The sequence below is a fragment of the Myxocyprinus asiaticus genome, chromosome 8, assembly GCF_019703515.2.
Source record: "Myxocyprinus asiaticus isolate MX2 ecotype Aquarium Trade chromosome 8, UBuf_Myxa_2, whole genome shotgun sequence".
Classification (NCBI taxonomy): domain Eukaryota; kingdom Metazoa; phylum Chordata; class Actinopteri; order Cypriniformes; family Catostomidae; genus Myxocyprinus; species Myxocyprinus asiaticus.
Window position 1 is genome coordinate 38246265 of NC_059351.1, and position 13275 is coordinate 38259539.

The window sequence follows — 13275 nt, forward strand, 5'->3', positions numbered from 1 at the left end:
AAAGGAGTTGGGGAGTGCTGTGGGAGGGCTCCTCAATTCCTGTAATGAGCCCCACTCACTTTGTGAGCAATGACTGTGTCTTTGTAACTATTCATTTAGATTTATTTACACTTAGTATATTGAGTTTCCTATGATACTGTGTAAGTTTTAGACATGATTATGTTAAATGTTTTATTAAACTTTTCAAATGGTTTCTGACTGTATGAGCTGGATCAGACAAGTTTGAATTCTTGCCATTAATCTGTTTTGCCCAAAGCTGTTCAATGTAAAATGAAAATGTCTTACAAAAATGTGTTCTTACAAAATGAGAGTAAATGTTCTTTTTCTGTTCTCTCTCTCTCTCTCTCGCTCTCTTTTAGGCACTTTCTCTTTAAGACAGGCACCGGTACCACTCCTCTGTTCAGCACGGCCACGCCAGGATACACCATGGCCACGGGGGCGGTCTACTCGCCCCCCACGCGGCCCCTGCCCCGCAACACACTCTCCCGCAGCGCCTTCAAGTTCAAGAAGTCCTCCAAGTACTGCTCATGGAGGTGCACGGCTCTCAGTGCCATGGCCGTTTCCATATTGCTCTCTATACTGCTGTGCTACTGCATCGGTAGGTGTTAACAGCACAAACATGCCTAAATGTGTAATCCCGATGTTACATAGTTAGAAATGCCTTGGAATAGGGGTGACATCATGTCCCCCAAAACCACTTTACTTAGTAATGTTCTGAATCTTTACTGCCAGTAAAGTAACTTTGACTTAAAATAGAATAACCTAGTGTATCTCAACAATAAGGGTTTATTCTGCTTGCCCAGTTGGTCAGATTTGTATTTGCTCTGCATTTTCACTAGCCTCGCCACAGAAAATGAGACATATTTCAATATGACAGAAATTTAAAATATATGTACATCAAGTGACACGTTGATCCCTTGTAATAATACATCATCTGAATTGTCCATTTTGTGATGCTTCGAAAGGTCAGCGGCAACACAGTCAAAGTTAAAATTCTTTTAGCTTTGATCACCGTGTTGCTCTTCCGTCAAGCATTGCAACGTGGCACTCAAACAAGTTCAAACAGTTTCAACCGCGAGTTGTGCTCAAGCTGACCTTACACTCATAGAGCTCAATGTATTCGGTAACACTGACGCAAGTCCCTTTATTGTTGAGATCTGGATATAATTTTTCTCAGGTTACCCTCTCTAACATGCCTCCAAGATGCTGTAAGGCATGTGGAATACTATTGCAAAAACAACTGCTTTGTTAATGACGTTGCTATGGAAACCACTGCTAATTTTTGTCTTATTCACATTCACCTGCACAACTGACCCATGTAGCGTATGTTGCCATAGCAAATAAGACCATTTTGACAGGCAAACATTTGCTTACGTTCCTTTTCAGTCACCATGGATATAAGTTAGCTTTCATTTAGCATTTATCCCATGTTTGCCAAATGTAAAGTCTTGTTTAAGTTTCCTCTATGAATGGAGCCAGTTGTTTCCTCATTCCATACAAATGTCACACTGATGAGAGGTTTTGTGAATTTACTGTAAAGATGCTGTTTTTGACTGTGAGGTGGGCTGGTTTGTCTCAAAGGAACGATGGTGCTCTTGAACAGCTGGAATGCATGGGAGATTCAGCAGACGCAGGACCTTTGTTTATTCTCCCTATGGTCACGTTACATGCTTCTGCTATAACATGAGACAATGGTCTTACTACTGGCCGTTTAAGTAATGTTTATATTACTAAAGCTAGAGAGGAAAAGGGAAGTGGGAAGAAAAAAGAGAGATTGAAATGCATGTACAAATTCACACCCACACACAAACACATACACATATTCTGTATGCAGTATGCACACAACACTCTATGGTGCAGGTAACAAAAAAAAAAAAAAGCTATTTTAAGAACCTATAATATGGCACTTTCCATTAAATGGAGTCAAAAATAGGGCTTAAATCTCTTGAAAAGCATAGACATTTTTTTTTTTTTTTTTTTTCAAGTGTCAGTGAAAGGAAGTGCTTAACCTTCAAAGAAAATATTGTTTGCCCACCTTAAGACGTCAAACTAAAAACTGTATTGGGACATGTCAGAATACAGTATAAAATCCTGATTTCATTATTTTCTAGCAATAAATAGAATAATTAAATAAACAATAAACACATTAATAAAACAGCAGGTGATCTAATAAACAGATACAAAAATGGAAGAAAAACAGTAGAAACGAACTAGTTTGGAAGCACGTGCTGGTTTTTAGAAACTTAATATGGAAACGTAATTTACCATAAATAAATATTTTATCATTGTTCTTAAAAAGATTTCGTAACAGGTACTTTTTATTTGTTTAAAAATATAAAAAATGATAATGGAGTACTTTATTGTCTTCCTGCCAGAGCATGTGAGCGGAGTGGAGCGAGAGCGGAGCGGTGATAATTTCACCTGAGCGGAGAGCACGTTTTTGAAGATTCCGCGCCGCTCAGTGCCGCTCGCTCAACCCAGAATGCGCTTCGTGATACGCTGGTTTGGGAATCTGCGAAATAAGCAATAGGCCTGATGTTATGGAGCTCTAACATTGTTTTAGTGAATTTGCAAACCTTATAACCTAAATAAATGCAAAGTATAAATCAAAGCTAAGAACGAGGAAATCGAAAGGGAGTCTGGAGAGAGTGTGAGAGTTAGCAAATATTACTTTAAGGTTAGAGCACCCTTAATTGAATATGTAAGCTTAATAATACTGTATATTGGCAAAGCATTTTTCCTTGAATCCCGGCGAACACACACAAAAAATCTATTGTACAATTGAGCATATGATTGGTAAAGATTTCCGCTCTCACATAGAGAATTTCATAGCGGAATTATCTCACTTAATCGACCACCTGTTGCTTTCGATTTCTGCTTCGGGATAAAGTCAAATCCACACCTTAACGATAAGTGAAACATTAAAAAACTGATTCTAGATTAGTGGTTGCAGATAACATCTTCAACGTCGCTTGTTGCATTGCGCAGAGAAAAAATCTGCGCAATGCAGGTTAAAATCTGTTAATGATTGTACATTAGAATTTTTTGTTTTTCTTAAACGAAGGCAGTGTAATTTGTGAATTAAATAATTTTTATTTGTTTTAGGATCATGAAACATGAAAACATTTAATCTAATATATATATATTGGACAAAATCTCACTTTATGCAGGACAAATATTTTTTATTTGTTAAATCCATGGTTAAACCCTGCTGTACATATAAAGAGTGCATGTACAACACATGATCGTTTGACGAATATAAAGTCCAGATTCACTTTATAATGCTTTAAAAATAACAAGAAAAAACAAAGGGGCCACATGCTATCTACTAATATAATAATTATTATATAAATAACCACAATCCTTTAGATTGCATATGATTCGTATATATAAATATTGTAGATATATGAAATTGTAGGGAATATTAATAAAGCAACAACACTGGAAAAAAAGAGAAAAACATTCACTGCTCTTTTCTGGATAACTTAATACACACTTTAAAACTGAACACAAAATTAGGATGAGAAATTGCTCATTTTAATTTACAGACCCAAAATCTGATAGCATTAAATCAGAAACATATTAATTTATCAAATCTATAATCATTCCGTGGAGACAACGCAACTGAAAAACAATTATGAATTTCACTTTTACCTGCAATATTTTTCCTGGTATCAGTCCATGTTTTCATTATTGCCATAAACGACTCGAACAAACTTTAAAGTTGAAAAGATTGTGTTTTTCTGGGTCGGTTGTATCACTCGGGTCCAATTTAAACTGAAAAGCACAAATTTGCACGTATGCGAGTTTCCATGCCAACACACATGTTTTATCACTTCTAGAGGCATGTTTGATGACTTTTTAAAGTAAATAATGGTAATTAAGAACTGAATTTATTCAGTTTGATGATGTTGATGACATATGTGCTAACAGAGAAATATTTGACTGATTACAAATGATAAGAAAGGCCTGGCAGAATCAATTATCAAACAACTGTTGTAAACCAGTCCAAAATAAACCACGAGATTTTATATACTACAACACAACAATACAATCACATAATTTCAGATGTGTACATTACTAATCATTTGATAATTTAATAAATGTTGGCCTATAATCTATATTTCACCCAGAGGGGCACCACAGTCCATGTGGGCAAAGGGGCAGTTGCTTGGGCCACTGTAGCTACCCCCTGTGTATGTGTTTGGAACCAAGTATATTACAGAGAAATGTTATGTCGGAGCGGGATTTGAGCGAATGCTTTTTTACCGGTGAGCGGTACTTGAGCGGAGCGTCTGCTTGGGCCGTGAGCGGCTGAGCGGAGCGCACACGCATGGAGCGGGTTATTGAGTGGAGTGTCACACCGCTCCGCTTCGCTCACATGCTCTGCTTCCTGTCATGCTATAGAAACGGTCCAAATAATGTCACATCCTCTTTCACAATTTATAAAATTTATAAAAATATAAAAATATTTTATAGGGGTGCACCATGTGGTAACAGCTTTAATAGGGCACAAAATATGGTTTTGTTTTGTTTTTCTACAATGAACTGAATATGAATTTAACAAGCAAATTTTAAAATGACTAAACTGTTGTATGATTATAATTAATTAATTAATTAAAATAAAAAATGTCAAGACCAGTGATGTGGGACAGGCAGGAAACAGAATTTTAAAGGGGAGAAGGGTAAAAAAATGTGAAGTTTAAAACTACCTACCTATTGTGTTGTTAATTTTATTAGGTAATAGTTTATAGCAAAGTAATAGGACACCGATTGAACCATTATGGTGGAAAGTGGCATATGCCATATCCAAATTATACTGTAATGACAGAAATAGCAGCGATTGTCACAGCCACCAACTATACAGTAGCATTCAGACATGGAGAACACACCCAAACATGCACTTACACACGTTCTATTTATTGATGACGTCAAGGATGGCCTCCGGAGTCAATAACGGGAAATAAAGCATTCTTCTTTTTTTCTTTCTCAATGCAATATCGCTCCAGACCTATTCAGTTCTGTAGAGATCTAGCGGCCTTCTTTTATCTTTAAGACATAAAGGGATGACAGGACAGCATCAGCGAGCCCATATTACATCCAGTAGAAATGCATTTGTTCAGTCAGTGGGCTTTTCAATATTGTACACAATTTGTGTCATTTTGAGAGAAGTCATTTGAAGATCACTGTTTTCACTGCCAGTGTAGACATGATGTACAGCATTAAAGCCTTTATTCAACAGGTTTAAAGAAGTTTGGATTCCCTGTATGGATCAGTGAACAGAGTGGCTGAATAACTAAAGCTAATTTTGCTCTTTATAGAGGAAGCCAAATCCATTTCAGAGTTAATTATTCCACTGTATTCTAGGAGGCAGTTCAGCAGCTTCCACAACTGTTTACTGACACTCCACAGCCATGTCTGTTTCTTTTGTAAATACAACTGCTAATAGAGCACAGATCACAACCATCAATCCAGAGAGAGAGAGAGAGAGAGAGAAAGACATAATCGGCTAATAACAATAATTATCTCGATACTTGATATTTTTTTTAACTTCTATGATTTTTTATACTGTATGGTGTCCTTTAAAGGAATGGTCTGGATTCAATACAAGTTCAAGCAACAGCATTTGTGGCAATGTTGATTACCACAAAAAAATGATTTCCTTGTTTCCCTCGTTTATTAGAAGAAGAAAAAAATCACGGTTACTCTTAGTCACTAACAATGGAAGTGAATGGGTCCATAAACACTGTTTTGCCAGAAGACGTAAACATTATATGTGCTAATATGATTTCTTTCTAACCTTATCTGTGTAAAGTTATATCTAATAACTTTGATAAATCTTGTATATGCCGTCTGATACATGCTGTAATGCATGTTAAATTACTAATTTTATCATACTGAAATCATGTTAACACACATAATGTTTATGTCTTGTGGCTATACTTTTGAAACAGTGAGTACATTAAAGTTTATGGATTGGCTCCATTCACTTCCATTTGTAAGTGCCTCATTATGACTGCCATTTTTGCTTTTTGAATTAAACGAGGGACTAGTCTAGATTGTTTTTACATTATGTCACAAATGCTGTTGATTGAACTTAATTTGTTTTGAACATTGAATACTCCTTTAATAGCCTGATCAAAATTTCCAGGAACTTAAATCTAAATTTAAAATCATATCTCTAAATTCCAACGACTGGAAAATAAAGTTTTTGTTACGAATCGTAACTTTTTGAGTTATTATAAGCATTAGTATGAAGAAAGTGCTTGGCTTACAATCAACGGGGTGTCTCTGGCCGGACACTCAGCGGCTCTGATCATTGCTGCATATTAAGATTCCTGAAGATGCACCCAGCAGGACATTAAAGTGCATCACAGAAATTATGGAAATATATGGAGAGTTAATCACGACAGTGCCCTAGTAGGAGCCAAACATTAACAAGCCCCAAAACAGATTTCTTTGCTCTTTCTTTCATCTGTGGCTGTTCTTTTGTCCCATCCAAGCTTTCATTATCAGACCTCATTATCCCTCTAAATTTGGGTTCCAAATTCAAATGGCTGATGATGTGGGACTACACAGTAGAACATTGTTTCTGCACTTTTTCTTCCAATTCAAGATGTTTCCACAAATGGGCTTGACAATACATTTACCAAATGGCTTTTCATTTGCCAAATTACTTCTATTCCCATCAAATTACTGCACAGAACTAATAAAGTTTAGGTTAATTATAAGTTATACCTGCTTAAATTATTTGACAATTCTCAAGCAGCACCACTTTGAATCCAAGGAATTAAAGGGATAGTTCACCTAATAATTAAAATTCTATCATTGTTTACTCACTCTCATGATATCCCAGTTGTGTATGACTTTCTTTCTTCACCAGAACATATCTGAAGAAAAATTGAAACGTATCTTAGCTCAGTAGGTCCTTAAAATGCAAGCGAATGGTGATTACTCTTTTGAAGCTCCAAAAATCACAGATAGGCAGCATAAACGTCATCCATATGACACCAGTTGTTAAATTAATGTCTTGTGAAAAAGATAAATATTTAAGTACTTTTTTAAACTATAAATCATGCTTTTGTTCTGCAGCGGTATGTGCGTGTGATGTAATCGCATTGACATTTGAAATACGCAAGAACTGAGGCACGTGCGTCACAGCCATAAGAGCAGCGCTGTTTACAAGTGAGAAGAAGGAACGCTGTACAGAAGCTTGGTTGGTTTTGGTTTAGATCTGTATTTATCTATTTCTTTAATCACAATGGTGCGTTTGTGTGCTTATCCAAGATGTCTCAACTGAGTGAAGAACGTGAGATTAGTATCTGTATCATAGCAGTGAGATCTGTATCATGGCAGCGCGAATAGTCCGCTTGAAATCTACCCTCTCGTGAAGCTTACCGGTATCATTTGAATATAGTTCAAAAGTACTTAAATATTGGTCTTTTTTCGCACCTAAAGTGATCGTATCGCTTTAGAAGACATTAATTTACGGTAACTGCTGGAGTCGTATTGATGACGTTTATACTGAATATCTGTGATTTTTGTAGCTTCAAAAGAGAAATCGCCATTCACTTGCATTTTAAGGACCTACTGAGCTAAGATATTTTTCTACTTTTTTTTTTTTTTTATGTGTTCTGGTGAAGAAAGAAAGTCATAAACACCTGGGATATCATGAGGGTGAGTAAATAATGATAGAATTTTCATTTTTGGGTGAACTATCCCTTATCCCTATCTTAAAAACAAACCTGTGTGTTTGAACATGTACTCCAGTTTCCACAGGAGAATATTGGAAATGATTTGTTTACAAGGCACTGTAATTATGCATTGCCTTCAGAAGAGTGCAGTATGAATGGAATCATTGCATTGAATGTGTGCAATGTGTTTGTCTCACACTGTCATCAGTACAGATGGAGAACATATCTTCTTCTTTGGTTTCACACAGCAAAACAATGCCTTGCTCGTAGTGTGTCAGTAGCACTTCCAGCTACTAAAAAAACCCAGAGCCTCTTCTCTGTCGGTCCCATCTGGTGTGTCAGACCCCAGCCATCTCCACTGTGCCCACACCCACCAAACAAAAAAGACAATTGGGGGAACTGGCAATCTTAATCGCTTCTTGTTCAACAGGGGTAACATAGCAATGTGGAGATTTTTCGTGAACGATCGATCAATACCACATCCTCTGTGGATGACTTTAGTATGGTTGGGGGTTCACCCAGACAGCTCAAGCATGTTGACAGACTCCTCCAGCCGCCACTACTAACTAAAATCACACCACTGAGACCAGAAAGATGGGCTGAATGACTGAATGGTTCTCAGATATGTTTTTTTTTTTTTTTTCTTACTCACTTTGGGCAAAGGAAACAAATGCTTGAGTGGCTTGAAAAGAGAGTTTTCTTCTTAGAGCTCAGAGGCTAGAATGATTCAACTCAAGCCCAAGTCAAAGGCTTCTATGCTTTTCTGATTTACAATGAACGGGTTGTGTTTTCAGGACAGAGTGCTGATTGGCTGTTCTTAGATGCTCTACAATGCACTCAGCATTCAGTGGTCCAAGACAGGAGAAACTCATGAAGGGGCCTCAATGGACCAAACAACAGCCAGAGGAAGCGTGGCATGCCAAGAGTTCCATAGCCATCTTTTAAAATCCCACAAGATGAAGCTGTTCATAAATACTTCACAGCTTTTCGCACCTCCGAAAAGCATTTTACATTTAGGCAGAGTCAGGCAGTGTTTTTCATTTGGTCTGTGTCTTCGTGAATGAGTAGTGATGCTCTGGAGAAAATACTCACTCAATCTTTCCACAATGCACTCATATTTTCACAGTTTAGCCAGCCACTTTGTCCTCCCACTTATGTGTGGAACTTTACTTTCACTGGATGACTTCGGAATAATTAATAGAGTCTTTTTAACTCCATTGCAAACCTTGTTCACCATGAGTTCAACACATTTTGAAAGAAATCACACCTTAATGGACATTAAATTGTCCATTAAATATGAAGTTTGTGAATTAGCACAATCAAATGGCTTTTTTTCATAAACGGGCAGAAAAAAGGTGGCTTTGGTGCTTCTGAAAAGTGGTTGATGATTGCAAATAAGGATGGTGAGAGTTGAGGTAATTTGTGTGGGTGATTTGGAAATGCTCAAGGGACAGGCTGTCAGCAGCTGAACTCACAACGGAATACTCTGATGAATGAAAGGACGTTTGGTTTGCCCTTGATTTATTGCAGTGGAAAGTCATTTTTATTCATTGGTGGATCTTTTCCTCAGTTAAAGGAATAGTTCACCCAAAAATTAACATTCTGTCATTATTTACTGACATTTTACTAACTCGATGTTGTTTCAAATCCATATGACTTTCTTTCTTCCCTGGAACTCAAAAGGTGACTTTTTAAAGAATACCCTAGCCACATTTAAATAATTAAAGTGAATGAGGACTGGAGGCTCCAAAATGACCAAAAATGCATCATAAGTGTACCAAACATGGTCCATACGACTTGTGCACTATAAGTCAGTAACACTTTAGAATAAGTCTGTATTCGTTAACATTTGTTAACTACATTAGTTAACATTAGCTGACAAGAAACAATTATTTTTCAGCACTTATTAATCTTGGTTAATGGTAGTTTCACCAGATACTAATACATTTATACAAGTTGTATATGTTTACATTAGTAAATGCATTATGAACTAACATACACTAACAAGAAACAATTATATTCATTTATAAATTGTGACGTGTGTGGATGTGGTATTTTGGCTTTGGTATACACAACACATAATTTAAATTAATTAAAATTGACTGAATACTGTTCACAATAATCTACACTGCCATTTAAGGGTTAAACTTCTGGCACACCGCGTCACGTGACACAACAGTGTGATGTCAATTTCCGTGAAGCTCTCCTATGGGTGCCTCTAGTAAGAAACCTCTTTAAATTTTTTTATAACCTGTTTAGTTGTAAAGAGTAGCGTCTGTAGTTTTGTTTAATATGCCGCTTAAAAAAATCCATTCATTTTTTGCACATCAGTGCACTGATAAACATTATGTCCACATATTGTATGTGGAAAATGGGACCTTATTTCTCCTGGACACAAAATAAATGATCTGATGAAAAAATATGACTTTCTATAGCTTGGTATTACTTAAAACTTCACAACTTAGTCCCACTTTCCACATATGTGGACAAATAGTGCCCTAGAATTATTATTATTTTTTTTTTTTTGCTTGTTTATTAGATGATACTAGTTATAAATCAAAAAGGGAAATGAAAAATGCACACAGCAGTCATGCGGGGGTCTCAAGAGGTTAACTAAGATTAATAAAGACAGTAAAACATATTGTACATTGTTAATGATATCTAATGCATTTACTATTATTAAAAATGCAACATTATTTTAAATTTTTACCTTAAGTCTTCTGAAGCCGTACAACGCATTTAGTGAGGAACAGATCAAAATTCAGTATTCAATAAAAATCTTCACACTCATTTTTGGATGAACTATTTAAATGCTACAGTTCTCGGCAGTCACAGTTTTTTAGCTTTTGGTGTTGCTTGTTTTGTCTTTCTCTCCCCAACTTACTCCTGAAGATAGATTCTAGATGAGTCAGACCTTCTCATAGAAATTCAGTTTTCCCCAACCCCATCAGTTTTGTCTTGCTAATGATCATAAGTGACATACAGTGAGATATATGGAACTGTATTTTAATCATAGCACAAGACAGATGAAGCATTACAAGGTCCTTGATAACATTGTGAGTCCCAGTGTTTATATAACCGCCAGTCCTGCCTCATACAAGTTGCCTTGCATTTAGCTCAACTGTAATTCGTACTGCTCTGCATTTGAACTCTGCCCTAGTGAAAAAGCTATTTTCCTTCTTCCTCTAGCAATCACTCATTTACTCATTCTGTGCACACCTGAGGCAGTAGTGGCCCACCTACAAACTGATGAGGCATCGTGCTTCCTTGCATTATCCCTCTTTTTCTTCCACTCTCTCCTCTCACCGCTATTTAGAATAGGTCTCTCTCTAAAGCCTGCTCTACCATTCATAGTTGTCTGTGCCCAGAGCTCATTAACAATGCGATCCACCTCCCGTGATCTTGCACACCTTAAGCTGTTTTAACACTAGTGAGGCAACCAAGGGAAAAGGAGAGGAGAAAAAATCAAACATAGCAGCATATATCAATTCTGTGTCAGCTGAAAGAGCTAGAGAGGCTTTCTTGTTATTTTGCACTTACCGCATTTGTATTCTAATAGTCTGGATGTTTTCCAAACACATGCTGAAAAAATGCATGAACATTTCTGGATGCCCCATGGCTCTTTGATCTGTGTGTACCCAACCCCTCTCTTTAAAGAGATAGTTTGCCCAAAAATAAAAATCTGTAATCACTCGCTCCTTATTAACTTTTTCCGTAGGTTACAAAAGGAAATGATAGGTAGTATGTTAGCCAATGAAAGTGAATAGTGACTGAGGCTAATGTTTTGCCTAACATCCCCTTTTGTGCTCCATAAAAGAAAGTTATATGGGTTTTAATCAACATAAAAGTGAGTAAATGATGACAGAATTTTAATTTTGGGGTTAATTAGCGCTTTAAGCTTGTACACCAGGGGTCAGCCCTATCACCCCTGCTCTTCATCCTCTGCATGGACACAGCAACGGCCGACATCCAAACGAACCACCCATGGACAATGCTGTACACCGATGATGTCTTCCTCGCCAAAGAGACCCGCCAGGAACTCAATGCCCAAGTGCAACAGTGGAATGACCACCTCGGCGAAAGTGGGCTGAAACTCAACCTACATGGAAGGGGACCCCCAAACCGCTGGCACAGTCACCATCAACGGGAAAGACCTGAAGAAAGCAGAACAGTTCAAGTACCTTGGCTCCACCCTCTCGGCCAACGGCGACAGCTTCCCGGACGCAAGAGCAAGAGTTAACGGCGCCTGGATGAAGTGGCGCCAGGTCACTGGCATCCTATGCGACTGACGCATGCCCACGCACCTCAAGGCAAAGGTCTACAAGACGGTCATCCGCCCAGTCGCCCTCTATGGAGCAGAATGCTGGCCTGTGCTCAGGTGGACACTGGGACTGACCTGACTGGACCACGTTATGAACGAGGACGTCAGGAAGATCATGGGAGTGGCACCGATCACGGAGAAGATGAGAGAAGCTCGCCTCCGATGGTATGGCCATGTGACCTGAAGCGAGGAAGAGTCAGTGGCAAGGAGAGCATTACGGCTCAGCCCCGATGGAAAACGGCCGCGCGGCGACCAAAGAAGAGGTGGATGGATCGAATCAAGGAAGATATGAAGCACGTCAATGTCGCCCCCAGGGATGCCCTGGATCGGAGAAAGTGGAGAACGGCTTGCCGGAAAGCGGACCCTGCACTTGTGCAGGAAAAACGCTAGGGAGAAGAAGGTTGTTTATTCATCCACACCAGTTCTTTACTCAAATATTGCAGCAAGTGAGTTCAGCTGACCATGGTGTCTATCATCAAGAATCCGTTTCATTAACAATAAGAATCTGCTACAGAGGTGAGATTTCTCATTTGTGATGCTGAAAGTTAATGGAGCAGCCTGCACAAAAGTGTGTCTGTGAAAGGATCCATCAGCCCAGCAGGGGGTGGCCGTCTCTCTGACGGAGAAGTCAATACCACCCACTCTCTCATAACCCCGTTTCGGCTCAGGTCAGAGTGCTAGACATTGGCTGCTCTGCAAACGCACCAACCCAGCAGGGCTCTAATTTAATTACAGAGAGAGAGAGTGAGTGGAGACCAGATAGACAGATATAAAGATAGTGTAGAGCATAAGCTTAAGGAATTTTATTACCCAATTACTGCTCGGATACTTCAACATATCTGTGTTGCACCTCAGCTATTCCATACTCTCTCTTTGTCGCTGTCTTTATCTTCCTCATTATCACTGCATATCATTGGAGTTATTTCATTTTATAAAAAAAAAAATCAACAGCACCAGATAACAGGAGGTACAGAAATATATAACCATAGACACACAAGTAAACACACAAACAAGTGTACCAGTGCAGAGAAAGGAAAAATGATTTATGTGTGGAGTTTGTGTGTGCACTCTAGGGGCATGAAGAGACCCAGTGGGGGTTGTTGGCAGGTCTAAATTACCTTTATTAGAGCCAACGTCTGCAGCTAACACTGCTGTTACTCAGAGAGAGGATCAGCCTGTCCCCTTAGAGCAGCACACCTAAGCACAGCTACCACACACACATGCCGGGACACATATCCGATAAGATCCCCATACTAATGC

General features: G+C 38.4%; 1 protein-coding gene across 1 annotated transcript in view; it reads left to right on the forward strand.

Annotated features, from left to right (window-relative positions):
- LOC127445439 (teneurin-3-like) overlaps positions 1-13275 on the forward strand; it is a 362775-nt gene that overhangs the window by 232062 nt on the left and 117438 nt on the right. Inside the window, exon 7 of the mRNA XM_051705512.1 lies at positions 360-598. Within this exon, the coding sequence (XP_051561472.1) occupies positions 360-598 (239 nt within the window). The remainder of the gene's footprint in view (positions 1-359; positions 599-13275) is intronic.